General features: G+C 41.0%; 8 protein-coding genes across 10 annotated transcripts; 4 read left to right on the top strand and 4 right to left on the bottom strand.

Moving 5' to 3' along the window:
- Positions 1–318: 318 nt before the first annotated feature.
- LOC108052520 lies at positions 319–2,222 on the bottom strand. The gene is made up of 2 exons (XM_044456897.1): positions 1,664–2,222; positions 319–1,421 (listed from the first exon to the last, which is right to left on the bottom strand). Exon 2 carries the CDS (start codon positions 1,338–1,340, stop codon positions 408–410), a length of 933 nt encoding a protein of 310 aa, XP_044312832.1. The 5' UTR covers positions 1,341–1,421; positions 1,664–2,222; the 3' UTR covers positions 319–407.
- A 114-nt stretch (positions 2,223–2,336) lies between these two features.
- LOC108040476 (RAB6A-GEF complex partner protein 2) lies at positions 2,337–5,034 on the top strand. The gene is made up of 4 exons (XM_044456896.1): positions 2,337–2,959; positions 3,014–3,228; positions 3,765–4,036; positions 4,249–5,034. The coding sequence occupies exons 1-4, from the start codon at positions 2,814–2,816 to the stop codon at positions 4,927–4,929; spliced, it is 1,314 nt and encodes a 437-aa protein (XP_044312831.1). The 5' UTR covers positions 2,337–2,813; the 3' UTR covers positions 4,930–5,034.
- A 142-nt stretch (positions 5,035–5,176) lies between these two features.
- LOC108039670 lies at positions 5,177–6,777 on the top strand. Its single transcript, XM_017116746.2, has one exon. The coding sequence runs from the start codon at positions 5,796–5,798 to the stop codon at positions 6,054–6,056; it is 261 nt and encodes an 86-aa protein (XP_016972235.2). The 5' UTR covers positions 5,177–5,795; the 3' UTR covers positions 6,057–6,777.
- Positions 6,778–7,583: 806 nt separating this feature from the next.
- LOC108039677 (saccharopine dehydrogenase-like oxidoreductase) lies at positions 7,584–9,251 on the bottom strand. 2 transcript variants are annotated; one of them, XM_017116752.2, is made up of 2 exons: positions 9,122–9,251; positions 7,584–9,058 (listed from the first exon to the last, which is right to left on the bottom strand). In XM_017116752.2, exon 2 carries the CDS (start codon positions 8,993–8,995, stop codon positions 7,703–7,705), a length of 1,293 nt encoding a protein of 430 aa, XP_016972241.2. In that variant the 5' UTR covers positions 8,996–9,058; positions 9,122–9,251; the 3' UTR covers positions 7,584–7,702. The 2 variants fall into 2 exon arrangements, with proteins under 2 accessions (XP_016972241.2, XP_016972242.2); XM_017116753.2 differs by having other exon boundaries at positions 7,584–9,055; positions 9,122–9,249.
- Positions 9,252–10,103: 852 nt separating this feature from the next.
- Positions 10,104–11,477, top strand: LOC108039675 (vacuolar protein sorting-associated protein 37C). Its single transcript, XM_017116751.2, has one exon. It carries the CDS (start codon positions 10,212–10,214, stop codon positions 10,854–10,856), a length of 645 nt encoding a protein of 214 aa, XP_016972240.1. The 5' UTR covers positions 10,104–10,211; the 3' UTR covers positions 10,857–11,477.
- LOC108039674 (katanin p60 ATPase-containing subunit A-like 1) lies at positions 11,203–16,503 on the bottom strand. The gene is made up of 6 exons (XM_017116750.2): positions 16,356–16,503; positions 15,348–15,569; positions 13,967–14,576; positions 13,711–13,832; positions 12,227–12,786; positions 11,203–12,121 (listed from the first exon to the last, which is right to left on the bottom strand). The coding sequence occupies exons 1-6, from the start codon at positions 16,365–16,367 to the stop codon at positions 11,923–11,925; spliced, it is 1,725 nt and encodes a 574-aa protein (XP_016972239.2). The 5' UTR covers positions 16,368–16,503; the 3' UTR covers positions 11,203–11,922.
- Positions 16,504–16,963: 460 nt separating this feature from the next.
- On the bottom strand, positions 16,964–21,292 carry LOC108039669 (proteasome subunit beta type-2). 2 transcript variants are annotated; one of them, XM_017116744.1, is made up of 3 exons: positions 21,134–21,292; positions 19,758–19,937; positions 16,964–17,792 (listed from the first exon to the last, which is right to left on the bottom strand). In XM_017116744.1, the coding sequence occupies exons 1-3, from the start codon at positions 21,223–21,225 to the stop codon at positions 17,123–17,125; spliced, it is 942 nt and encodes a 313-aa protein (XP_016972233.1). In that variant the 5' UTR covers positions 21,226–21,292; the 3' UTR covers positions 16,964–17,122. The 2 variants fall into 2 exon arrangements, with proteins under 2 accessions (XP_016972233.1, XP_016972234.1); XM_017116745.1 differs by lacking the exon at positions 21,134–21,292 and having other exon boundaries at positions 19,754–19,864.
- A 910-nt stretch (positions 21,293–22,202) lies between these two features.
- LOC108039671 (MMS19 nucleotide excision repair protein) lies at positions 22,203–26,509 on the top strand. The gene is made up of 6 exons (XM_017116747.2): positions 22,203–22,388; positions 22,454–22,837; positions 23,804–24,153; positions 24,212–25,657; positions 25,727–26,149; positions 26,242–26,509. Exons 1-6 carry the CDS (start codon positions 22,304–22,306, stop codon positions 26,431–26,433), a joined length of 2,880 nt encoding a protein of 959 aa, XP_016972236.2. The 5' UTR covers positions 22,203–22,303; the 3' UTR covers positions 26,434–26,509.
- Positions 26,510–26,783: the final 274 nt, after the last annotated feature.

Below are 26,783 nucleotides of genomic sequence, written 5' to 3'. Positions count from 1 at the left end.
GACTCGAATTTTCTCGACATTTCTGCGCGTGAAGTCAGTACCTACCGCAACAATTTGTTTAGTTTTGAGTTCTGGAAAATTTGCATTAATTGTTTTAAATGCTAAGTTTTCGGTGTTTTCAGTTTATATCGCGGATCGATCGACCATAGCTGCAATAGGAAGATTGAGGTCAAAATATCTCAATTTCGTTGTCCTTTATTATTAATTTTATTTATCAGTTAATCTAAATTAATGACTTTATCCCAGAGAATAAAAACAAATCCCATTTGCTATGACGATCCTAGAATATATATTAAAGCAAATAAAAGACATTATCCATTTGGTTTCTTCATAGTATTATTCTATTACTAATAATTTATACAATTACATATCACAGCGAAACCATAAAATTTCCATAAACAACTGTTTCAGTTAAAATGTTTAAATTTTTCGGAACTTAAACTGAAGTAATCCTTCATATGGGCAAGCAAGCTGGCATGGAGTCTCTGTTGTCCCTGACGGTTGTAGTAATTCAGCTCCTGGCTGGAATTTTCGGAGACGAATCTCAGCATTTTCCATATGCCAAGTTCATACTTGCATCGTAGTGGATTATGCTTTTCGGCTCCTTGCAGTACGAAGAAGGCGGGCGCAGATTCTACGGCAAACTTCTTGGGGACACTAACTCCATGAATGTCCATTTTGTACAGACGCACCGACTCCTGTTTTAATGTATCGGCCAATCGCTCCAGAGTTATCATTAGGCTAGTATTAACCTGTGCGCTACTTTGCAGAGAGTTGTAGAAACAGAGGGCTATATCTTCATCGGAGGCATATAAAAGTTCGTCCCAGCTGGCCAAGTCTATATTCTCCACCCTGGGCTCTCTGCAGGCGGGTTCCCTCATGTTCCCGTTTATTACTTGTTTGCAAAAGTCACTTAGGCTTTCCAGTGTGGGCGATTTTGGTCCAGCAAAATCGCCGAAGAAGAATACTTCTCCCTTCGCACTTACGGCGTAAATCAGTGGAGCTGAATTCACGGAGCAGCCTTCGTCACTACGGAAAAAGCTAAACTCATCCTCATTGAAGATAAACGCCTTCCACACATCGTCTACGTAAAAGTCCATCTTCCGGCCTAGAACCTCAGCGTCAGCCAGTTCGTAAGACATTTGCATCCATTTCTCAAGAGCTCCAAAATCATCGGCGAACACATGTAGCATTATGAGTGTGGGTCGCTTGTGGGTTTCCCAAGACTCTCGCATTTTGCCAAAATTGGGAAGACGCTGGAGTCGGTCTTCATATTTTTCCAGAAAAAATGTCTCAAAATTGGGAGGTGGCGGGTTGTATCCGCAGTATGATCGCGACATGTTGACAATATTCTTTTGCTCTTTTAATTGAAACTAGTCATCCACGTACTCATCAGCCGGTTAGTCATAATATTTGTTTATCTATAGAGGTGCGTCGATTTGTTAAAATATCGATAGAATAAAAAGTGAACTTTCATAAAGTAGGAATAAAACAAAAATTAAGTTAGCTTTGGCAAAAGCTCTAACAAAAATGTAATTTACATAAGCACTCATTTGAACACTAGGGTAGTTCAAAAGTTGCTATTACCGTTAATGATTATTATTGTATTATAAGTTTTGGGAGTTTCGCAATGGTCTCAAGTTTTCTATAAAAAAATACTTACTATTGATTTGACTTGATTCTGCTTATTAAATGTTAATTTTTGGACACATGCGGTTGATTTTCTTTTTACCTTGGCGATGTCAAACAACAATTTTTTTTTATCCAAATGGATAATGTCTTTTATTTGCATTAGTATATATTTTAGGAACGCAAATGGGATTTGGTTTTATTCTCTGGGATAAAGTCATTAATTTAGATTAACTGATAAATAAAATTAATCATAAAGGATAACGAAATTAAGATATTTTGACCTCAACCTTCCTATGGCAGCAATGGTCGATCGATCCGCGGTATAAACTGGGCGAGTAAATAGCAAATACGCCGAAAACTAAGCATTTAAAACAATTACACTTTCCAGAACTCAAAACAAAAAAAATTGTTGCGGTAGGTACTGACTTGACGCGGAGAAATGTCGAGAAATTTCGAGTCCAACAACAAACAAGCACCCTCTCTTAATTTAGCTTGCTCTGCTCTCCCTTGCTCTCATTGCTGCAGCAGCATGCCATCTCTCTCAGTTCTCGACGCTTCGAGAGAGGGCGACTCGAATGTTCGCGAAGAGAGCGCTGGCCTGTAAATAGGGCCGCTCGCCTCTCTTAGCGGCAATTCAACATAGAGTAAGAAACTATATAGAGGCATAGAGTAAGAATGACGCCTCTATACAGATTCTTACTCTTTGCTTAAACCCAACTGAAATGTGGACTTTGAATTCACTTTCATCAAAGGTAAACAATAACAACATATTTGTAAACAATGCAAATTCATTCCCCATAAGCCAAAAAATTAACAATGAGAGACCAGTGCTGCTTCAGAAACTCACCGCGGGACTCAGTTCCAGTTCAATCGAACAAATAAAAAACTTTATTTTTTTCCGTTTTTCCCCCACAACAACATATTTCCGCAGTGTGTACATGCCATCAATACTTTCAAAACATCGCTAATGGTTGGCAACCCCACTAATGATGCTCATTTTGGTGTTTCTCCAAAAGTGGTGAAAGAAGAGAGTAACCGGCGGAGTAAGTCCCCGCTTACTGTGGTGAACTGTTATCTACGGGAACATAGAGTTCTATCATTGCAGCATTTCCATTACATTCCCATACGGTCAGTCTATTTTTGGTCCCGATGCATTTGTTGCCTTGGCGAAACGTAAATAAATGATTGAAATCAAAGCCAAATTGGTGCGGGCGGACTCGGCCATCTACGCCACTGGTGAGAGAGTAGAGTGCCTGATCGAGTTCACCCACAGAGTGTTCTCAGATGACCAGTCCGCTTCCCAAAGCAGAAATGCCAACGAAGCCAGGTGAGCTGCGCCTTGTTTACCTTGTCTAACTGACCGAAAATTCCCTTGGAACAGCCAGGAAAACCTCGCCTGGGCCTCGGCCCAGTTGCACTGCTACCGGAAGACCAGCTACTCCACTTCCACGGCAGACAGGACTGCCGAACTCACGGAGATGATCGGGCGAACAGCCTTGGATGCGGTTACCCAGGCACCTGGCGAAGTGATTGTGGCCACCAAACCCAAGATCCTCTTTTGCGATCTGCGCCTGCAGCCTGGAGAGACCAAGATGTGTGAGTACTACGCCTGTGATACAACTGGCACAGAAATGTAGTTCTAAAGTTAAACTTTTCCTTGTAGAGGTAATTATAGATTTCTCACCTAGTTAAACGTCGTTTTAAAACATCCCTTCCCGTCCTCATTTCCATGGGATACATTTGATTGTACTTACATTTCTATAGGATACATTTGATTGCACTTAAAGATAATTACAAATGACTCATACAAAGACCATACCCAATTTCTAAACGTTTACAATTTAATTAAAATCAAAGATATCTGCAAAAGCATATTTTGATATATCCTGATCAGCATCACTAGGCAAGTCAATATAAATCGAAGGGTTCTATGCAAGTTATTTGATTTTAAAATTGAGACGGAGTTCTTAAAAGTCCCACAAAAGATTCTGACCAAAGTTGTATAATAAGTAGTCTACTATTGTCATTGTTTCATTTTTCGTTTGATTATACTTATATACTCTTCGAAAAGATATTGTTTTCTCTCCTTTGGTGTTTTTTAAATAACTAATTATTATTAATAAATTTTACAGATTTCTTCAACGAATTCGTGCCGCGCGATGGTCCTCCGACATACAGAGGCCACAACATCCGGTACTTCTACAAGATCACCATAGCTACGCAGCGAGTCAAATCCAAGGTGCAAACGCTGACTGTTCCCATCCGGGCGCTGCCCATTCCCATCATTTCCCGGCCCGACGAGCTGCCCGTAACTGTAGAGACCAATGAGGAGCTGGCGCCCACTAATCCTTTCCTGGAGAAACGCGAGATAAGCGAACTAGAGATATCCTGGCATCATCTGAAGGTAAATAAGACATAAGAATGTTGACTTTTATCAAAAAAAAAAACATTGCTACATTATTTGACAAGACATTATTAAAGTGGTTTACAAATTTTACAACGTTTTTTTGAGACTCAAATAAAGCAGTTTACGTACTTATTTTAAACATTTGCAGGATATGATTCGAAATCCAATATCTTCGAAAAATCTTTAATTGGCTAATTTACATTTTTCAGAACGTCACCGCACGCCGTGCGCCCAAGTTCTACCGCATTTCAAACAAGCGTGGATTCGTCGGTCGCTTTTGCTTGTTCAAGCCAGCTTACAAACTTGGCGAGGACATCGTGGGCAGCCTAGACTTTGGCCAGTGCCAGGTGCGCTGCGTCCAGTTCTCGGTGAAGCTGCAGCAGCAGGAGCTTTCCATCCGACCACAGCCTGTCCAGACCCAGCAGCTCCAATCCCAATCCTCTGCGGGGGATGATGTCTCCTCGATAAACTCATTTGATATGGCCAGCATAGCTAGCGGAGTGGTTGCCGATAACCTGCACAAATCGGCCACTTCTGGAAGTTCGCGGGATAAGGACGCTCCTGAGCCAACCGGGAAACTTTCTACCATTTCCACCTCTCATCAGGTGTGCTACGCCACGTTGCAGACCCAGGTGGTGGTCCCGATTCCGCTGCATGTAACACCCACATTCCGTACGGACCTCGTCGACGTCCGATGGCGATTGCATTTCGAGTTTGTAACCACCACGTTGATGGATTTCGGCATACCGAATCCAGATTTCGGCGAGTTGAAGGCCCCTGCAGAGCTGCCCGTAGAAACGATGGTGTGGAACCTGCCGGTGACCATCTACGCGGCCAATCCTCTCCAGATTTACGCCCCTAACCAGACCTTTAACATGCTCATCAAGTGATTTCAAAGCATTTTTTACACTGTAGAATTCTTTAATAACAATTCGCTACAAAACAAAGTTCTCTTATAAAGAGAATATAAAATATAAGAAAAATGCATCTGAAAAGTGTTTTTACTAATGGTGAAGAAAAAAAATATTTAATTACATATTAAAAGTGAAAAATATCTAGAACGCTATTCGAATTACGAAAGGTAAATAAAATCGAATACATATAATTTCAACAAACTGAAGCTCTAGTATCAGTAGCAACCTAGTATCTTGTATCAACCTACTCCAGTATCATGTCTTATTTCTGCACTTCTCTCATTCAATATCATCGTTGCTCAAACAATATCAAAATTTGTTACTAGCACTAAATTCATAGACGTTTAATTCAAGTCTTAATCAGTTCTTGGATTATAATTACAAGTTACAAGGAATGTTTTTGCCTAAAATGGTTTTCCACTCTTTAAACTCGCCACTTTAAAGATGACTATGTATAAACTAGAATGCAATAACAATTTTTTGCAAAGTCAGATTAAAGTCAAACTTCATCATTTCAAGCATACAGTTGAGAAAACAATGGATCAAATAAGTGCAGATAATAAGTGAAATTAATGTACGTGCCAGATTGGCCATTTAGACCACTGTGCACTGGTAACATTTACCATTTAAATTATATCAAATCCAGTTATTAAAAAACCGCATACTGCTACATACATATGTACATATTTGAGCTTTTGCGGTAAGCATTTGGGGTTCACTCCCTCTAAGGCAGATCAATCACCCCGGTATTCGGGAAATAAAAGACTTCCTGAATTACCTGGATAAGTATAAAATGTAAGGAGACGATTCGGACTCAAGTATTCACGTGCATCCACTCAAAAATGATGCTCCATTTAATACTACTGTTTGGGCTCCTTGGTTCTATCCAATCCCAAGTACTTCTTCCGGGTCTTCGAGTTCTTCGGGTTCCAGTGCTCGACAAAGGCCAAATCCAAGTGGTGGAGTTCCTGGACGCGGCATCCACAGTTACACCTGAGTTGGTGCGGGATCAGTTCAGCAGGCGATTCACGACCCTGGCCAAACCTTTAGTCAGTGGTGCTGCTCCTCAGACTAGTCTTCCAAACATGAGAACTGTAGTATAACACTTGAGTGTTTTCAGATAAAGATTTTTATTTACTGAGCAAAATAAATTATGTTAAAGTTTTACCAGCCTTTATTAACCGGAGTCTAATCAAGTTCCTGTTGTAACTGGATAAATCTTCGCCAAAAAGCAAGCTACATGGTTTTTTGTCGATCAGAAAATGTTTAAATCGGAAGAAAAGCTCCGAAAAACATGATTTTTTCCTTAAAGGGTTAGATTGGTTTTATTGGTTGACAAAAAGAACTTGGTGTTACTTCAAATAATATATGTAGATTACTAAAAGTTCTAAATCGTACCTAACAACGAACAATACAATTTTAAAATTAATTAATTTACATGGTTCGGCTATGAAACAGTCTTTTTCATACATCCTAAATATGTTCTTTGATAATTCTTCTTCATTCTTTGAAAGTTTACGCTTCCCTATGTCCAGGAATACGTGTACAAATGCGTGATTAATCTACTCATTTGGGTTCTAATTTAGCATGTACATACGTATATCAGAGAAAAATAATAAAATCAATAAAAGATTATGAACACTCTTAAATGTTTTAAACAGCAAATAATGGTTAAACGTAATTAATATGAAGAAATTTACCCTTACATGCATTATAAATATTGGAGCTTGGAAAATATATAATCTTTGCCAATAGGAGTGCATTGCGAAGAAGCACAGGAGTGCCTGATAAACATAACATAACATGATAAACATAAACACATTTTTTAAAAAAAATTTTCACACGATTGTCGCCGGCTCGTTCCGACTTATATTCTACCTGCAATAGAAAGAGAACTTTTGTAAAGCATATAGCTTTACAACTGAGACTAGTTTGTATAGAAACGGACAGACGGACATGGCTAGATCGAATCTTCTGGTGATGCTGATCAAGAATATATATAGAATATGGGGTCGAAAATGTCTCCTTCACTGCGTTGCAAACTTTTGACTGAAATTATAATATCCTCTGCAAGGGTATAAAAGGGCAAAAGTTACGAGAAGAGTTGCAATCGAATGATTACTCTGCGGAAATGATTAGTCTATTAAATATTCCTTTCCCACAAGCTGTGATTTCTCTAAAAAAATGAGTTTAAAGAATCAAAAATATAAATATGTTTAAAATAATTTTGTAGTTGACAGAAAATTAATTTTTCACAAAATTTGAATATTATTTATTATTATGTTTCTATAAGGCGTTTTTAAAATGTTTCAAACATTTATTTTATAGTTTACAAATTTATTTATCATAAGCCATTTCAATTATTAGATTATCTCGTATGGCTCAAGTTATTATTTAAAAAAAAACTCAAATTTCGCCATTGTCTGGAGTCACAGTGCAAATCTAAAATAGGTACACCTTAAAAGGTCAGGGAAGGCTGATTGCCCTTTTCTCAAGTCCATGTTATTTTTGTTTGCCTTTTAAGGTGAGACAAAATTCCCATAACCTGTTTATTCACAGCGAAAGTATTGTGATTGTAGTTGAACTTTGAATTCGACAAATATTGTTCAGGTACACATTACTAGCGGGTCTTTTGGTTGTGAACGTATATTTAATAAGTGCTTATATAATTACAGTTAAAACCGTGTAATAAACGGATCATAGCCTAGCAGTTAGAAGAGAGCCGTTGTATTAAAGTTTTGGTTTAACTTTACTTATTGGCCAGAATTTCGAACTTAATGCCGTGATCGTGTTTCTCCAGCTCGCTGATGAGGCTAGTTTTGGAAAAAGCGGCTGCTGGAGCCAGAACTCCGCCGTTGTTAGGCATCTTTTCGGATTCGCGCAGTATGGTTATTGCCGTAGAGAGTAGAGCCACGCAGGTAGCTCCATATCCAGGATTCATTCCCGATACACGTACCATTAGCGACTTGGACGGTGGCTCCGTATACTGGTCTGAGCCCTCTGCCAGGCGATCTCCTTTGGGCCAGCCAGTGGCTTTGAAAGTCATCTTGAAATAGGTACGCTCCATTGAGTCCTCGCTCGGTCCGGAACGCGAGGCCAAACCTCCGGAAAATAGGCCTGGGTACTTCAGTAGCAGCGTTCGCCCAAGCTGGAACTTCGACAGCAGTCCGAAGATGCTGGCGAAAAGGATTACCGCGCCGGCAGCCAGCCAAGAGGGGAATCCCACGTAGGCCTGCATCTGCACGGGTCTTTTCTTGTCCTGGTCGTAGAGGAAGCGCTGAGATCTCATCACCACCGAACGATCGGAACCGGGGAAGGGAAGGCACACCTTGTCCACTTCGGTGGAACGGAAGATCAGGGGTCGTGGCCTGAGGACGGGGAAAAACTTGGGCAACCTCAGGGGGAAGAGCTGCTGGCGGATGCCGCGCAGCTCATCCGAGTGGGCGAGCCCATAGACGGCGCTCTCCCACGTTCCGTAGTTCAAGCCCGAACTGCCTCCGCCACTTACGCCCTCCTTCATCCCACTTTCGAGGAAAGTCTCCACGGAGTTTACGACGCCATCGAAGTTCTTTTCTACAAAGATGACGCCCATGTCGGCGGGAATGGAGTCAAACCCACAGGCACTGACCACATACACCCCCTTTTCCTTGGCCCGCTGGTCGTACTTCAGCTGCATGGTCTCCATGTACTGGGGTTCCCCGCTGACGTCGACATGGTTGGTGCCAGACTCGATGCAGGCCTTCACCACCTTCTCGCCGTGGAACCGATAAGGCCCTGCTGTGTTTACCACGATCCTGCACTTCCTGGCCATTTCCAACAGAGAAGCCTCATCGTTGACATCTGCTATGAAGATGGGCACCTGCGAGAGATCCTTTTTGGCCTTTGCGCCCATCTCCTTCAGCACCCCCTCAAGTTTTTCACGGTTCCTGCCCGCGATTCCCCATCGCAGACCGCTGAGCACGGTGACTGCCTCGAAAACCGTGTACTTGCCAGTGAAGCCACTGGCCCCAAAGATAATCACATCCAGTCGGTCTGCAGACATTTCGCTAGAGATCGCTCCAAAAGATTCGTTATCAGATTTAGCCGCCTATACTGATATTGCCTACTGTGATGAAAATTGGTTTTAATATGATATATATTATATACTAGCAAAGATTAACTTCCGCACCTGTATCGCTGTCTATTGATTCCGGCTGGTGAGCTGTTAATCGCGGTATTTATTCTATATATATCGTATATATAGAGAACCCAACCGGCCAAAGTCGAAGCTTAAATGCCGGTGTGACCGCGATTAAATAGATGGTGGATACCGTCTACGCTGGAAATAACTAGGGGTATTTGTAAAGGTATGTAATAGCACGATTCCACTGTGATAAATCGCTTAAATTTGAGAAACAATAAAGAATCCATGAAAGCAACGTTGCAGCCTTGAGCCCAAAATCAAGTAGCCTGATTCGCTTCCATTGCCAAGTTTCAAAATGTGAAGAAAGTGCCTGTTTCCTTTGACAAATATTTGCAATAAGCATAATTTATTTAAATAAAATTTATTTGCAATATTCGCACGGCGAATAGAACGCTACTTAAAAAAACGGTATAAGTTGTTAGGTGCGTTAAAACGTTGGTATTCCTAGAAATATAAGGATAACTCCATAACTCTTTTATTTTGATTTTGCTACGGAGGGTTAAGTATTGTTGTTGTCCATTAGCTATATTTTGCCCATATTTCGCATAAAACAGCGTTGCTAGTACTAATAGTATTAATGTGTGGCTAACCCATAGGCCAAACCATTTTTTTTAATGCTTTAACCCGCTGTTTTCATTCAAACGCGAGATGTAAACAGTCATTCAAATGACGGTAGGAAACGCGCTTAAGTATAAATCGGATTTTTAAATCAGCATTTTCCGATCACTTTAGCCGGAAACTCGATATTCCTAAAACTTAATACCGGTGTAAACGAGACTTAAGTTCCAAAAAATTTTAAATATTCCGATACCCCGGCACCCTCTAAAACTTCAAATTTCTATCGAATTTTCAACGATCGTGTCGTTTAGTGAATACCCTTATTATAATTTAAGCGTAGTATGAAAATATTAGTCAGTGTGGTTCAGTTGATATTTAACATCGTAAAAATATCGATATATCGTTGTTATCACGGGCTTTGTTCCAGCTCTAAGTCTCTAATAGTCATTGAAAGTAATATAAAGTCGCAAAATTAAAATAGTTTGATAGTCGACGAAGTCCCACACAGTCTGCAAAAATGTACCAGGAATACATGAACCAATTGCAGGCCTCCCTTACGCCAATGGGCTCCGATGAGCTGAAGGAGCTGTTGAACAACGACGACAAGCTAGACGAAAAGGTGGACGAGGTGCTCCAAGGGCTGCGAACACAGAAGACCAGCGTTTTCGAGGACAATCGGAGTCGAGCTGAGCGAAACATAGAGCGGGAGCCACAGATCATAGAGCTGCGTGGTCACCTGGCAGAGCTGTCGGAGGAGGGACGCACTCGTTGCTCCTCTGTGCAGGAGAAGCTGTCCGAGCTCAAGGAAAAGTCAGGCGGAGTGGGTCCAGAAACGTCACTGGCACTGTTGCAGACCGCAGCCTCCGAGAGCGAGGAGCAGACCGAGGAGATGATCAAGAAGTTCAACGACAGCGATCTCGGGGTTGAGGCCTTCCTGGAGGAGTTCCTCGCCAGCCGGCGGACCATGCACCTGCGTCGCCTCAAGGCCGAGAAGATGCAGGACCTTATGCGCAAACAGCGCCAGGGTCCTCCGCCCAACGCTTCTTTGCCAACCTACGGAAACTTGCCCTCTGGCGGATTTTATCCTTCGGCAGGCGGCTCCGCTCCATACCCCATGATGGGTCCCCTGATGCCCATGCCCCCGCCGACCAGACCCTACTGAGCTATTGGCCTCTGTTCGTAGCATATTTAACTGCCACTGCGCATCAACTTTCACCAGGCGAGTTTATTCGATCAGTTATAAATGTAATAAACAAAAGTTTCTTTGTCAGGCTAGCTTTACGTTTCCTTTTTAGGGCTACATTTCAATGTCGTTCTTTTAGTTGCCATCACTTTAAAAGATAAAAACAGGTATAATGACTTATTTGGCAAAACGGCGTACTAGTTTAGACAAGTTAAGTCTGATCATTTTAATGCCAGCTTTAGGATGTGATACTATCCGATCAAAATTGATCTTCGCAAAAAAATCATTTTCCGAAAGCACCCAATATTCCAAAAAAGTATCTTCATATAGTTAAAAACTGTGTTTATTGTTTAAAATTTCAGAATCCTCACTTTAAGTACATATTGCTTCAGTTTCTTCTTCTGATTACAGTGGGTTATTTGCAAATCAGAGGGAACGTTCTAGCTGCTTTAAAATTAACGTTTGAGGTGCTCTACATCTCTGCCTGCACTAAACTATGATAATATATATGTATATGTATAAATTAAGCGAAAATTAACATTAATATTAGACAGTGAACATTTCTTGTTAAAAATAAATTTTTTGGATAAAAATATGAAACGATTTGGAGTGTGCATATCGTGGGAGTATGGGGCCAAGGCTAGGCGGCGATTAAAGCGGTTCCTTATTGCATATAGAGTGTGATTGTGGGTTAACGATTAGTTGGAAGGATTGTGCTTCATGGAGTGTGTGGGTGTGTTTGTTATGTATATATAAACATATTGCCTATATCTCGACTTCGATTCAATTTCAGTTTTGCATTTGTGTTTCCTCTTTGAGAACGGTTAGTCTTTTAGAATTCCAACGGCCTCCGGTTCAATGTATATATGTAAATATATAGATTGTATCGTATATGCAAAATGTTATATATAAAATATGTTCAACTCTTCCGTTCGGCTTGGATCGGTTCGGTTCTCACTTTAAAAGCTTAAAGACTTAAGCGCATATCTAAGGCTATTCAAAAATATATTCCTACAATTGCTAGCCATTCACGTGGGCAACGCCATCATGACGAGCCGAACTCCTTCATCCACTTCTCGTACTTATCCAGGTCCGCCCGGGACACGCTCTTGTTGCAGCGACTCATGGCCTCGTTGAAGTCCTTGTTGGACACGGGCAGGTCCACCTCCTCAGTGGCTAACTGTCGGATCTGCTCTGGGGTAAGGCCAGCGATCTTCCGCCTCATCGACATCATACTGGCTTCTCTGTAATGCCAAGGTATAGTATTATTGTGTAGTAGTTTATTAAATACAATAATGAAAGTGAATAGACTAAATTGTTTACAAAAAAATCAAGTCTGTTTTACCCACCTGCAGACGTTTGTGATGTCAGCTCCGGAATATCCCTTTAGCTCGTTGGCTACGTAGGTAAGATCGACGCTATCGTCCACCTTCACCTCCCGCAGATTGATCTTTAGCAGCGCCTCGCGTCCTTCATCCGATGGCAGAGGGATGTAAATGCGCTTCTCTAGTCGGCGTCGCAACGCTTCATCAATATCCCAGGGAAAGTTTGTAGCAGCCAGCACCATCACCACCTTGGCTTGTTCCTCTCCGCCACCCACTCCGTCCATTTGGACTAGCAGTTCCGACTTTACGCGGCGCGATGCCTCGTGCTCCGACTCCGACCCTCTACGTGAGCACAGGGAGTCGATTTCGTCGATAAAGATTGTGCTGGGCGCATAGAAGCGCGCCATCTCAAACAGCAGCCGCACCATCTTCTCTGACTCACCGCGGTACTTGGATGTAAGGGTGGCAGAGCTCACGTTGAAGAAGGTCGTTCCGCACTCAGTGGCCACCGCCTTGGCGAGCATTGTCTTGCCGGTACCGGGGGGTCCCACCATCAGAACTCCCTTCCAGGGCCGCCGTATTCCCTGTTTGAAGGATAAATAATCAAAATAAAGTAAAATATTAAATCATTTTCGTATATTGTGAAGTTTTACAGATCGAATATATACATTTGTGGAGGGTATAGTTAGTTGGACCCTTTTGTTCACTGGGGTACTCGTCTTAATCCAATCGCGTTTTTTGTCAAAACTAAATATTTTAAGACCGGTAGAGACACACAATGTTTAACCAATTTTATTCAAATTTTGCTCACACTACTGATTGAATATACCAATTTTGAATTTGTTATTTGAACTATTTTTAAAAATTACAATTCTTGCAAATGACAATTCTTGTAAATGACAATTCTTGCAAAATAAATAAAATGTTGTATAATTTGGGTTAAGTTATTAATTTTTCAGATACACACTTAAAATAAAAATGTAGTTTTAAAGAATTCTGCAATAACAAAACACGACGTCCACTGCATGGGAGCTTTTTATTTGAGTTATTGGAAAAATGGATACCAGTTGCGGAAATTTCAAAATTTTCAAATTAATATTTTATTAAAACTATAAGAACATACAGGTTATTTGGTATCTATGCATTCTTGCTTGGCATTGTAAATTTCAATAAATTTGACCGCATAAACTTGCAACAAGATAGCAAACAAATATCAACTTTAACAAATGAAAACTTCAAGTCGCAATAAAGATGGCCCTTCAGACAACTCTTAGTAATTCTATAATAGACTGACAAAGGCTTCACTCATCAAAAGTCATTAAAATAGCAGTAACAGTTGATAAAGCAGCTGCGATGCATTTTGTAAACAGTTGACTAAATATATAGAACCCTATAGCCCAGCAAACATAGCACTACAAAAGCGCGTTTGTTGACCTAACTCCGTGCTAACCGTAGATAGGCCTCAGCGGGAAGTGATTCAGAGTAAACAAAAAAAGACGGTGACGCACCTTGAAGTAGTCCGGCATGAGCATGGGCAGCACGACGGCCTCCTCCAGCAGCCGCTTGGCGTCGTGCAGGTCGGCAATGTCGCTCCAACGCACTTTGGGATCCTTTTGAAGAATATCACGTTCTGCAAAGAGAGGATTGATTATCTAATTGGGATTTCTTATTTTGCTGTTGATCAGATCTAATACCAGCTGAGTCAAATTGGCTAACTATGTATTAAGATAACTGCCAAACTTTCAGAGATCACATTTCACTTACCAAGGATGTCGACTAGCTCGGCTTCGATGTGGTTGTTGGGCTGGAACTTGCGCTCCTCCTCCTGGGCCTGCTGATCCCCGTTCTCCCCCTCGCCGGCGGCTCCTCCGCCATTGCTGCCTGCAGCAGTGGAGTCGTCGTCCCTAGCCTCGTTGGTGTTGTTCGATGTGGACAGCTTGCGTCCGCCTACCCGTCCATTGGTGGTGCGTGCTCCACTGTTTGGTGCTGCGGCTGACATCGAGTTACGGGAATTGCGTGTCGAGGCCGCTCCGTTCCGGGCAGTGCTCTGTGGGATTGTGCTGCTAGGGCGGCTATTCTGAGTTGCCGTTGTGGTGCGGCGATTGTTGTTCGGTGCGGCTCGACGGCCCACAGCCTGAGTAGTGGGTGGTGGTTTCGGAGGACCCCACACATCGGGATCCTTGGGCGGAGGCGTCCAAATGTCGGGGTCCGGCTTAAACCAGGCGGATGGATCTTTGCTGGTGGTGCTCTCTTCGCTAAGCTGGTGGCGAAGCTTGTGGGCGAATTTTGTGCTCTGTAGGTCGAGCGAGATGTCTTGTAGGGTGCGCTGGATGGCCTTGATCTTGGCGTGCTCTTGGCTAATTTGCTGGTTGATCTGCAAATTGATGACAAGTAAAAGGTGATAAATGATTGCTCGAAAGATGCCTAGTTATTTTGTAAGAAAACATATGGTGCAATAGGACTATATTAATCAAGTTTAAAAATCTTTCGGATCAGAGAAAAAATGATAAAAAAAATGTTGCACCTACTTATTTAAAATATGTATATAACATTGTTCAATTTTCGATCTACGTTATAACATGCAAATCTCAAACCATAATCTACATAAAAGAAAAGTGGAATTCTATTCAATAAACCTAATTCTGAAGCTTGGATTGAGTTGACGTTCGTTAGGAAATTGGGGGAATCTGCTCAGCTTTGTTTGAATTGGATGAATACATCCTTAAGCAGACTTACAACTTATGAGGTCAGTTACTGATGATTTTGTTGCTTTAGAGTTAGTTAATGACATTAAAGCCTGTTTTTTCCAGTTTATGAGCTTGTTCTACCGTTTACGATCTATGTATGAATGTTCAATTTTTTGAGATGGTAGTTGACAACTATCTTATTGTGATAAGTACGACCTGATTGTTGTACTTAGTTTCTGGACTGAAAGACTGCATTTCTCAATCTGTCAGAGCTTAGAGATGTTGGTTAAGTTTTTTCCAATCCGGACGACCATATCCTTTAACTGCCTTTGCATTATTCAGGTCAACCAACCCTGATGACACTTAAAGCGGTTAGTCCTATGTTAATGAGCTTGCTCCCCATTTAAGAACTATCTATACTCTATTTTAGGGAGTGAAGGAAATGGGGAGTATCTTACCATGCTCCACTTGCCCTTGCGCAGAGGATCCGCAGTGGCCTTAAGCTGGCGGACGAGCAGCCCCTGGAGGCCCTCGTAGTAGATGCAGGCCGAGTCGTAGTTGCCCGTCAGAGCCATGTCCCGCGCTAATTTGGCATTCTCGCATATTTCTTCGATCGTAGTCTTGGCCATTACGGTCATTCCTACGCAAGTGGTTGTCTTTTGCTTACCACCTCGCAGTAACTGGTGATCGGAACATCAAAACAGGTTGTCGTCATTGTGGCCAAAAACGAGAGATAGAGATTAGTTCCAATTAAAGCGTTCGAGTGCGTAAGTTTCTCCAAGTGTTAGTGGCAAGGGAACAATAGAACGGAAGCGACTTCGTCACTCGCTCGCCTTGCAGGTAAAAATGGAAAGTGAGCCTCAGAAACAATAAAAAAAGGAGGAAAACCAGGCGACAAGTGCAAATAATAGAAGATACCAGTGGCAACGACCCAAGTGCGCTGCTAATTATAAATTAAAAAGCACACAGCCGCCGAGTTGACACCAAATTTAAACGCAACGCGCTCCCATTTTCAATTCCGCTTCCAAGGCGGGACGTGGGCCAAAATGCCGATTGGAAAATGTATTAAATTATTATGAGCCAAATAAGGCGACCGACCTTGTTGGCTTTGAATAATTCTTTCAACTCGAAACGTCGTATGCAAAAAAAAACAAAAAAAAAACAGACAACAACAAAATTAACGCTCGCACACACACATGCACGCACATAGAGCTCAGGTTTCAGCGGCACACACACACACACATTCGCGCACTTTGGGACAAATTAAGGCGATTTAAATAGATTTCAAGTTAATTGCAAGCCTTTGGAAACTGGGAACTGCACTTTGCAATCGGCACTTGGCAACATTTTCGTTTCTTTTTTTATTTCCAGCTACGTGGGGGCGTCTGCAGCTGCAGGAACAACAACGCTGACGTCTCGCAGACCCAGCCACTACTACAATAACTGTGCGACGGCGGGCGACTTACGGTTATGGACATTAGTGTACTAGCTTTGTTACGCGGCGTTCCAAGCGCAAAATTAATGCGAAACTTATTTAGTTTTTAGTTAAAGGCGCTGCGGTAGCTAAAATAAACTGCTGCTGCCTGTGTTTGTAATACTAATGATGTGCGACTGCTAGTGGTGAGCGGGTCATCAATATATCGGATGGCTGTGCCCGGCCAATTGGCACCCTGTTGCGTTTTTAAACAGTCGTGCAACAGTCGACAGCTATCGATAGTTTCTAGGGGTGCTGAAAACACTGAAAGTCACCAAGATCGCAAAGTAAAGATGCGAATGGGGAATACATCTAATCTTTAGACCTTGATTGCAAAGCCAAATAATTTAGTTAATTCGAACTAGAACCGATATAAAATATCGTATTTTTTCTTTTGAACAAAAATAAAAAATGGAGAAATAGCTTAAATTTTAGTATAGCACTGTAATTAAGTAATTTATTCTTTCACAATTACCTTATTGCAAATTAAGCAAACCATTATTTTAAATCCCTTGAATTGGTTAACTTTACGTAATATTATTTCTGGCACTGAACGAAAAACTAACATTTTAAAATATTCAACTTATTTAAAGGTTTTTTAACTAAAAAAATTTTGGATTAGCTTTACAAAAATATAATATTCAATAAACTAACAAAATAATTTGGGCAATAAAAAAACTTTTTGGCGCCCGCCAAAAGGTAAGAAGTGTAGTAAGATGGAAAGGGGGAAAGAGGGTCGAACAAGAGGGCATTCAGGTTTTATTCCATCCTTCTCTTTTTGGACTTGGGTGGGCCATGATTTTCGTGCTCTCGCCTGCGATTTTCCTTTTCTCCTCCACCACCACGATTACTTCCAGGACCGTCTCGAACCGGAGCCTCCCCCCAAGGCACTACTCTATGTTCGATGGTGGAAAGAATGGCGGTGCAGCCGGGCTTCATAACCAGCGGAAAGCCTCGAACCGGCGTACTCTTGGCGAGATCCAACTCTTCCCGGTGTACCGAGAAGTCAGAGCGAATGATGCACAGGCATACTTTGCTGCCCGAGTTAAGGTCATTGTCCACGCCAACGGTTACGGCATCGCAGACGAGGTCGCGGGCAGATTCCTCGTCCAGATCCGCTGTCCATCGCGAATCCAGCACGGCCATGGCCGGCATATTACCGGAGCCCAGGGACGTGAATTGGACACTGTTAGTGGTGCCATCGAACCGGGTACAAAATAGTTGCGATCCGTAATCCGGGTCCACGCCACCAATTATCACATTGGACTTCATGTTTCCATTGAAGCGGAAGAGCAACTGCCTTACCAACTGGTTGGCACAGCACACTGGCATTGTCCGGAATCCGGTGTTCATGCGATGGAGTTCCAGTTGCGCCCTCGTCACATCCATCAAGGCAGCTGTGTCTTGTGCGACTCCGGCACCACCAGCACTTGTAAAAGTAAGCAATATACAATCATGGAAAAAATAATAGAAACGACAATTTTTTTTCGGTTTTTTTAAACTTTTCTTCAGTCAATTTTTTTTTTTTTTAAGTTTAATAATTTTGATTGATAGTCGATTCAATTATGTGTCAAAATATACCAAAACAATAATTTTCAAAAAACGTTATGAACTAAAAAATAATTTTTAAAATTTTTAGGCCTGGAAAAAATAATAGAAACGACTGAGTTAATTCTATGAAAAACAGTTTTGTAGCGTCAAAGCCTATTAGTTTAGATGGTAACTTTAATATATTGTTGTGCCACCGCTATTTTTAATGACTTTGGTTCAGCGGTGTCCCATTGAATCCACCAAATTGGCACAAATTGATGGTTCAATGGAGTACCACTCAGAATTCACTTTCTTCCACAAATCTTCCCTAGTTTTGGACTTAAGCCCACCAAGCCTCTTCTTTATTATCCCCCAAAGGTGCTCTATAGGATTTAAGTCTGGGGACTGCGAAGGCTATTCCATCAAGGGAACTTCGTTGTCTACAAACCATTTCTTGGCCAGCTTTGAAGAATGGTTCGGGTCATTATCCTGCTGAAACTTCCATTCAATTGGCATTTCCTCTTCAGCATAACGTAGCATTATGCTGTCGAGTATCTCTACGTAGTGGGTGGCACACATTTTTTCCTTTATCAAATGTATTGGACCAAAACCCGACTGGGAAAAGCATCTCCACAACATGAGTTTCGCACCTCCATGTTTAACGGCTTTAATAGAGGACTTTGAATCGTGGGCGGTATTCTTAGGGCGCCATACATGTGGTTCCCCATCAGATCCAAACAAATTCATCTTGGTTTCGTCCGACCACAACCTATTTTTCCAATTGGAGCGCAATAAATGCACCTTCGTGAAATGTACACGTTTGTCGATATTTTTCTTGCTGAGGTATGGTACCTTTCGGTGTGAATGGGCTTTTAGATCGGCTTCAATCAGCCTATTTCTTATGGTTCGACTTGTAACCGGTGCATTCAAATCATTTTTGATATGTTTCGACGAGAGAAAGGTATTTTTATTTGATTTTCTAACAAGCCGCCTGTCGAAATTCACCGATGTTGCGCGCTTATTATTGTGATGAATAGCCGTAATCGCAGTCCCCAGACTTAAATCCTATAGAGCACCTTTGGGGGATAATAAAGAAGAGGCTTGGTGGGCTTAAGTCCAAAACTAGGGAAGATTTGTGGAAGAAAGTGCATTCTGAGTGGTACTCCATTGAACCATCAATTTGTGCCAATTTAGTGGATTCAATGGGACACCGCTGAACCAAAGTCATTAAAAATAGCGGTGGCACAACAATATATTAAAGTTACCATCTAAACTAATAGGCTTTGACGCTACAAAACTGTTTTTCATAGAATTAACTCAGTCGTTTCTATTATTTTTTCCAGGCCTAAAAATTTTAAAAATTATTTTTTAGTTCATAACGTTTTTTGAAAATTATTGTTTTGGTATATTTTGACACATAATTGAATCGACTATCAATCAAAATTATTAAACTTTAAAAAAAAAAAAATTGACTGAAGAAAAGTTTGAAAAATACGAAAAAAAATTGTCGTTTCTATTATTTTTTCCATGACTGTAAATAAGTCAGTATGATAAAAAAAAAATTGATTACATTTGTACAAAATATACATAAGAGCCCTGCATGTTTCCAAACATTGAAAAAACCGTTCACTCAATACCAAGAACTCTCTTCGAGAGGTTTTAAAGCAAATTAACTGTTTTCTTTTTTTTCAAAACAAATGACACGATGGATCAGTTTGTTTTATATTTTCGAGTGGGATGACAGCTGGGATTAAAACCTACCGTTTAATCAAAGACCAATATAAAGTTTATATTGGTCTTTGGTTTAATCATGCAAGGCTTTTAAATGCGTGATACAAAATCCGTTGATAGAGAATGTACCTACAAAATATTGCTCTGCAGCTGATAAATTTTGCTGCTATTTTTCGAGGGTATTATGTTTCCGTTGGTGGCCCTGGAATCAGCGCCAATGATTACGCCTCCGTCATAAGTGACGCCCACTATGGTGGTGCCAGTGCTGATACGGTTCGGCACCGAAATACCGTTTTCGACGAGTCTTTCGTTCCTGTCAAAAGGAAAAAAAAGAAACTTATTACAAAATTTATAAATTTGTTTTACAACTTTAAAAAAATTGTATTGCTGTTTTTTGTCTACAATACAGACAAACCCCTTCCCTTTTCTGTTCTATTTATTCTATTTAAAATGTGGGTGCCAGGGTATTGCCTATTTTGGAGGCACTGGGTCATAATCATATTCTTTATTAATTGTATCCTAGTGCTATCTGCCTATAACGATAATAAAAACTCATAATTTAAAAATAATTATATCATAGGTTGAACAAAAATACACTTATTAAAAGTTTCTATTGCTTCAGAAAAATATCTAAGCTTCTTGCGTGTCAAAAAATAACATTTTTCAAAGAACACCTCTTAGTTTTCGCGCTACCTTGCCATTGAAGTGTAATTCGTTCCTATCGGTCCATGGTATCAGATGAATCTGAGTGTCCAAACAGCAAGGAAAACAGGATGATAGATCTTGGCCATAATAACATTAATTTGTTTTAATTTAATTAAACGCTGTCTGTCTAAATGTGACATACATTCTGTCCTAAGCCCAGGTGATTACTCCTGGAAAAGGAGCTGTTAAATATAATACATAAGTTTAATATCTACAAAGTTTAGTTTGGAATTTAGTACGATTTTACACCAACAGTAGTCAATCTGTAGTTGGGCTTTACACTCAACCAAGTAAGTAGAAATATCTAGATCTGATGAGACCGGTAATAATGGAACTTGCTCTTTTTTATTGAGAGTCAAATGTACAAGCAGAACTTTGTTGTGCAACCTTGTGGGGAAAGTTTTTCATTTTTCCGATGACAACAGGAAGTATAATGATAATTAACATCCGGAAAAGGTTTCTGTTTAACACTATAGTTTTTGAACGATGTTACACCATCTCCGTTTTTGGGTTCGGGAGAGTTTAAATGTTCACTCGCCTTTCTATGTACATACATACATAAATGTGCAACACCTATAATAGTTTGTACGGACAGAACTGCTTTATCTACTTGGCTTATGAACTTAGTCCCGAATATACTGGGGGCTACATATATATCTTCCAAACAAATTTCGGATAGAGTAAAACATTCATTAGTCCCATCGTCACAAAATTAATTGGAATATTGGAGAATAACGTTTTGTAAAAGGGGTTACTTATAACCATTAATAAAACTAGTTTGCCATACACCAACATGAAACTCACCGCAAGCAATTGTCAAAGCTAAAGCCACTGGGACCGCACTGATATGGCGATCGAGCTGCATATTTCATCATCGTTGGGATTCCATTAAACATGATGCCGACCTTTTCTCTACTTGAAAATAAGGAATAAATATATATATTTTATATTTAAAACTTTGGGTTTCTCGTATTGCAAAACTTTTGACGAAAATTACGGTTTACAATGTAATGAATTCAAATTCATGGCCTACTTGAATTCGATTAAGAAGGAACAAAAATCGAAAATGTCCTTTGTTATACAACGAGGAACTTAATCTCCTAAGTATTTGTAAGTACATTTTACTACCACTGCTACTTTTTTAAAAACATTGATTTTAATTTGCGATAAATTTTCCTCCGATTTTTATAATAATAAAACCGTAATTATAAAGCTATAAAAATATTAGAGTATATCCGTATATGTTTCAAAACAAGGAAGTTAAAATATTTTTCTGTGAAAATAATTTTTTTAAAGTTGCAACCCTCCCACAAAAACAGTTTATTCGTAACATATTCCAAATGTTTGGTAAATTAAAAACAAAAGTTTTTTCCAAAAGACCCATTAATGTTAACTTGATTTTCCCGTTAGAGTTGTTGTGTGTTTTGTGGTGTTCTGAGTAATTACCGTTCTGCAGTGGCCAAATATATTGGCCATGTTTTCGATAGCCCCATGCAAACGCGGCATCTTGACGAAACCATTACTTTAGAATTGAAATATAGTTATATATGTTACAAATGATCGCCAACGCTAACACTTGACCAAATCGAGTTTTAGCATTTGCTGTAGAAAAAACAAGTTTTTTTTTTTTAAATTTGATTAGCAAAAACCAGAACAAATGGCAATAATGTGAAAATTAATATTTTGCTTGAAACATTCGATAGGAAATTCCCCTAAGTCTCGGATTTATTAATATATTTCTTTGAAAGTATATTAAAAAAAAATTAATTGCTGAAGATTTTGGACTCAAAAGGATCTAGCTAGATTTTTTGCTAAAAAATCCATGCTGGCTGCACAAATCCAATAAGGTCCGGCAACGCTGAATTATAGATAAGGCCCATACGGCAAGTCATCGGTTATCGGTTCTTAACATTTCGGCTTAACGTGCTTAAACATATATTAAATTTAGACACCACGCAAGCGACGGCGCCCGAAATGACAACGCCCACGCGTGCCACCCTGGAGAAGGCTCTGAAGAGCGATAAGAAGCTTCTGAAGGCAGCCACCCAGATAGCCGAGGGCATGTTCCAACCAGCATCCCCGACAGACCGACCGTTCTCACACAGATTCCTTTGTTTTCTTCAGATTTGTCATCCAAAGCGTATGACATATCAACCTTGGCCGAGGAGTTGGGCTTCGCTCTCTCCTCGCCTGACATGGAGGAGCGAGTGGCCGGAACCAACCTGCTGTCCGCCGTTCTGGTCGCCCTCCCTCAGGATCTGCTCCAGGAGCGGCAGTTGGAGTTCCTCAGCACCTTTTATATGGACCGGCTTCGAGACCACCACAACGTGATGCCCGCTATCATCGACGGTATCGATGCTCTCGTCCACATGAAGGCTTTGCCGCCCGCCCAGGTTCCCCAAATCCTGCAGTCATTTTTCGAGCACACCACCTGCCAGTCACAGACGCGTGGCGACCGCACCAAGCTGTTCAACATCTTCCAGTACCTGACGATCAACTTCAAAAAGGGTGAGGTCTTAGTTTCTCCTTAATAGCTGGCTGTTTGCGCGTTGTCTAATGAATTTAACAATGGCTGTTACCGGCACTGCCTTCTTTTGTTCTAATACGCAGCCCTAAACTGACCGGTTTTTTCAAAGCAAAATGTGCCACTTTCACAAATTAAAGTGCAACATTTAAATCAGAACTATGAATAATTTTTTGATTAGAGACATAACATATTAAAACCAATTTTCAACATTTTTTGTGCCATCACCATGGTGATACAAATTGACTCAATAGTTGACTATTATTTTTAGGAATATAACTTATTAAGTACAAAAATTTGTTCAAATCAAATTTAAGTTAAATTTTTGAAGACACCTCTTTCTACAATTTTTCGATTTTGCATAGACAAACATTAATTTTTTGTATTAATAACTTTTTTTATTCTAACCACAATTAATTTAAGTGATATAAACTTTTGATGACATAGGACAATAGTATTTAATCAACATTTTTACCGTATCTTAAATATCTAGCTTAAAAATTATTTAAATAGTCACTGCTTTCCCCATAACTGATAATTTTTAGACTCGCTTATCTTATATGAAAAAAATGAAGTCATAGGATTGATTTGATTTGTCAGACCATTAACAACTTTTATATGTTTTTGTTTCATTAAAAAATTATTAGTAAATACAATATGGTTTATAGCAAATTATGACTAAATTTTAATTTATACAAATTATCTCTAAAACAGACTATATTATATATGACCTATTATTATGACCTATGACAGTAAATGTCAGCGATTAAATTCAATTTGTATCGAATCGCCGTGGTATGCTGATTAAAAAAGCAATTATCTTATCTTTAGCGTTCTTGTAGTCTTAAGTTTTTTAAAACTTTAATTTTTGATTGTATGTCCTATAAATTAGATCAAAGGAAAATAAGAAAATTTAAACTTAAATTCAACCGCATTGCTTTTGCTTACAGAGCTCCAGACGATGGCCGGTGACTTTGTCTACGGTCTGATCAACTCTATTGATGGCGAGCGTGATCCCCGCAACCTTGACATCATATTCACCTTCATGCCTGAATACCTGTCCACTTATCCGTTGCTTCATTTGGCCGAAGAGATGTTTGAGATCTTCGCTTGTTACTTCCCAATCGATTTTAATCCCAGCAAGCAGGATCCGGCGGCCATAACCCGAGATGAGTTGGCGGCAAAGTTGACCAACTGCCTGGTGGCCAACAACGAATTCGCGGAAGGCACAGTGGTGCTGGCCATAGAAAAGCTGGAGAGCGAGCTGCTGGTAGCCAAACTGGACTCCATAGAGCTGCTGGCAAGAAAAATGTAGATTTTAAATCTCCTACACTTACTAACAATTCTTTATCTTTCAGCACCAAGCTGCCTTGAAGTTCCCACCCTCTGTTTTGGAGCCTCACTTCGATCAGATCTGGCAAGCTCTGAAGACAGAGACATTTCCCGGGAACGACAACGAAGAGATCCTTAAGGCCTCCTTGAAGGCATTGTCTGCACTTCTGGAGCGAGCTTCCCACTTACCCGATATAAGCCACAGCTACCAAAGCTCTATCCTGGGGGTAATCCTGCCTCATCTCAGCGATGTTAATCAACGCCTGTTTCATCCTGCCACGGGCATTGCCTTGGTTTGTGTAGCTGGAGATGCACCCTATGCGGCGGACAAGATCCTCAACAGCTTTTTGCTAAAGCTGCAGGCCACGGATGTTGGGCCCGAACAGCGGATCAAGATCTACCACATAGTTAGCCAGGTGTATAAGCTGTCCGCATTACGTGATTCTCTGCAGAAACTGGACACAACGATACGAGAATCCTTGCAGGACGATGTTATCGCCTCTTTGCGACTTATCGAACAAGATGGTTTTGATGCCAAACAGGAGGATTTGGAACTACAAAAGGCCTCCCTTTCTGTCCTTAACGAAAGTGCTCCGGTTCTCAGCGAGAAACAGCGTGCATTAGTCTACAAAGCGCTGGTTCAGCTTATTAGCCATCCGTCCATCGATCTTGACTTTACTGTACTAACAGTCAGCCTTGGAGCTCTGCAACCGGTGGAAGTGCAGTCTAACTTTATAGACGTCTGCGTGCGCAATTTTGAAATCTTCTCCAACTTTGTAAAGCGTAAGATTTACGACAATTTGTTGCCCCTTCTGCCACAGATGGCGTTTACTCAACGCATTTTGGATTTAATAATGACACAGTCGTTCAAGAACACATCCGCGGAGCCCATTCGTCTGCTGGCCCTAGAGGCGTTGAACAAACTGCTCCTCCTGGAGGATCAGCGCTTCATCGTGGATTTGCAGCAGGAGTCCAATCTACTGCACAAGCTCATTGAGCTGGGTCAGCACACTGAGGGTCTTTCACTTCAATCGCTGGAGCAGATTGCGGGTGCATTGAGTCGTATCACGCAACAACTGCCCCTCTCCGAGCAGAGCGCGATTGTTAGCGAGTACCTTCCTGGACTCAACCTAAATGTGTCTGCTGATTTGTACATTACTAAGGGTCTGCTCGGTTACCTGCATAAAGACATCGCTCTGGATGACCACTTTGACCGATTGCTGACCGATTTAACCCAGCTCTCTCTATCCACGGACAATGAACAGCTGCGTGTGATTGCCCACCACTTGCTCTGCAGCATGGTCAACAAGATGGAGAGCAATCCAGCCAACTTAGGAAAGGTTAAGAAGATCACGCAACAGCTTAAAATTGCCATCAAGAAAGGAGACGTGCGGGCAGTGGAGATCCTTGCCTGGGTGGGGAAGGGTCTGGTGGTCGCGGGATTCGATGAGGCTGCCGATATCGTTGGCGATGTAATTACTATTTTTATAATCTGATATAAATGACATACATTTTATATATTTATTTCCATTCTCTTTCAGCTCTCTGATCTTCTCAAGCATCCCAGTTTGAGCACTGCCGCTGCCCTGGGATTCGACATCATTGCTGCTGAGTACCCAGAACTGGATTTGCCAGTGGTTAAGTTTTTGTATAAGCAGAAGCTTTTCCATACAATCATGGGAAAGATGGGCAGCAAGCTGGCCGACTACTGCGTGCATCACCTGAAGGCTTTCGTCTACGTACTGAAGGCCACGCCGCAGGCAGTGATCAAGCTAAACATCGAGCAGTTGGGTCCGCTGCTCTTCAAGAGTTTGGAGGAGCACAACGAGGCGCAGTCGCTGTGCATTGCACTGGGCATTTGTGAAAAGTTTGTAGGGCAGCAGGACGCATACTTCCAGGGGCACTTGGCCCACCTCATCCCCAGCTGCCTGGAGCTTTCAAAATATAAGGCCCAGCACACAATGGTAAGTGCTTTTTGGGGAAATGTCCTATCCTAAATTAGGAAAATACTGAAAAAAATCCTTATATATTAAATGTTTTATTTTTTTCTTTACAGCAAGTTCGCATAGCGGCGCTGCAGTTGCTCTACGACATTACAAAGTATCCCACCTTCGTTCTGTTGCCCCACAAAGTGGATGTTACTCTGGCCCTGGCCGCTGCCTTGGATGATCCCAAGCGATTGGTGCGAAACACGGCGGTCAAGGCCAGGAATGCCTGGTACCTGGTTGGAGCGGCTAGTGGGAATTAGCCAAGGAACAATAGCATTCTTGTTAATACTTTAAAGCCAATAAGCGAACGCACATATTCTAGGATTTATATTTATATTTTGTTGTTGTTTTTATTAAGGTTCAAAAAAAGAATCTTTGAGGCGGATTGCAATTTCGGACCATTCTGGACAAATTAGTCTTAAAGATATTAGGGGTATAAACGTGATATTATATCCGTTTTATACAGCCATATTATATTCGTGTCAATGTATGTTACATTGTGAAGGTGTTAATTTCAATCTGCCCTCAATATCATGAAGGATCTTCACACCTAGATTTATAGCAGATCGATTTCGATCCAAATCCAACCAACACTTTTCATGATTGGACA

The sequence above is a fragment of the Drosophila rhopaloa genome, unplaced genomic scaffold, assembly GCF_018152115.1.
Source record: "Drosophila rhopaloa isolate 14029-0021.01 unplaced genomic scaffold, ASM1815211v1 contig_155, whole genome shotgun sequence".
Lineage (NCBI taxonomy): Eukaryota > Metazoa > Arthropoda > Insecta > Diptera > Drosophilidae > Drosophila > Drosophila rhopaloa.
Note: the sequence above shows the minus strand (reverse complement) of the source record. Positions and strands in the feature narration are given on the sequence as shown.

Bases quoted from the DNA above. Each gene is read 5' to 3' on its own strand.
- LOC108052520 (XM_044456897.1), bottom strand. From the start codon at position 1,340: ATGTCGCGATCATACTGCGGATACAACCCGCCACCTCCCAATTTTGAG.
- LOC108040476 (XM_044456896.1), top strand. From the start codon at position 2,814: ATGATTGAAATCAAAGCCAAATTGGTGCGGGCGGACTCGGCCATCTAC. The intron at 2,960-3,013 runs GTGAGCTGCGCC...CCCTTGGAACAG, and splicing joins AGAAATGCCAACGAAGCCAG to CCAGGAAAACCTCGCCTGGG. The intron at 3,229-3,764 runs GTGAGTACTACG...TAAATTTTACAG, and splicing joins GCCTGGAGAGACCAAGATGT to ATTTCTTCAACGAATTCGTG.
- LOC108039670 (XM_017116746.2), top strand. From the start codon at position 5,796: ATGATGCTCCATTTAATACTACTGTTTGGGCTCCTTGGTTCTATCCAA.
- LOC108039677 (XM_017116752.2), bottom strand. From the start codon at position 8,995: ATGTCTGCAGACCGACTGGATGTGATTATCTTTGGGGCCAGTGGCTTC.
- LOC108039675 (XM_017116751.2), top strand. From the start codon at position 10,212: ATGTACCAGGAATACATGAACCAATTGCAGGCCTCCCTTACGCCAATG.
- LOC108039674 (XM_017116750.2), bottom strand. The intron at 14,577-15,347 runs GTAAGATACTCC...ATCAATTTGCAG, and splicing joins GCAAGGGCAAGTGGAGCATG to ATCAACCAGCAAATTAGCCA. The intron at 12,787-13,710 runs GTGCGTCACCGT...TCCTTCAAACAG, and splicing joins TCATGCCGGACTACTTCAAG to GGAATACGGCGGCCCTGGAA.
- LOC108039669 (XM_017116744.1), bottom strand. From the start codon at position 21,225: ATGTTTAATGGAATCCCAACGATGATGAAATATGCAGCTCGATCGCCA. The intron at 19,938-21,133 runs GTGAGTTTCATG...TCCTTTTGACAG, and splicing joins AGCTTTGACAATTGCTTGCG to GAACGAAAGACTCGTCGAAA. The intron at 17,793-19,757 runs GTAGGTACATTC...TACTTTTACAAG, and splicing joins CAGCTGCAGAGCAATATTTT to TGCTGGTGGTGCCGGAGTCG.
- LOC108039671 (XM_017116747.2), top strand. From the start codon at position 22,304: ATGACAACGCCCACGCGTGCCACCCTGGAGAAGGCTCTGAAGAGCGAT. The intron at 22,838-23,803 runs GTGAGGTCTTAG...TTTTGCTTACAG, and splicing joins GACGATCAACTTCAAAAAGG to AGCTCCAGACGATGGCCGGT. The intron at 26,150-26,241 runs GTAAGTGCTTTT...TTTTCTTTACAG, and splicing joins ATAAGGCCCAGCACACAATG to CAAGTTCGCATAGCGGCGCT.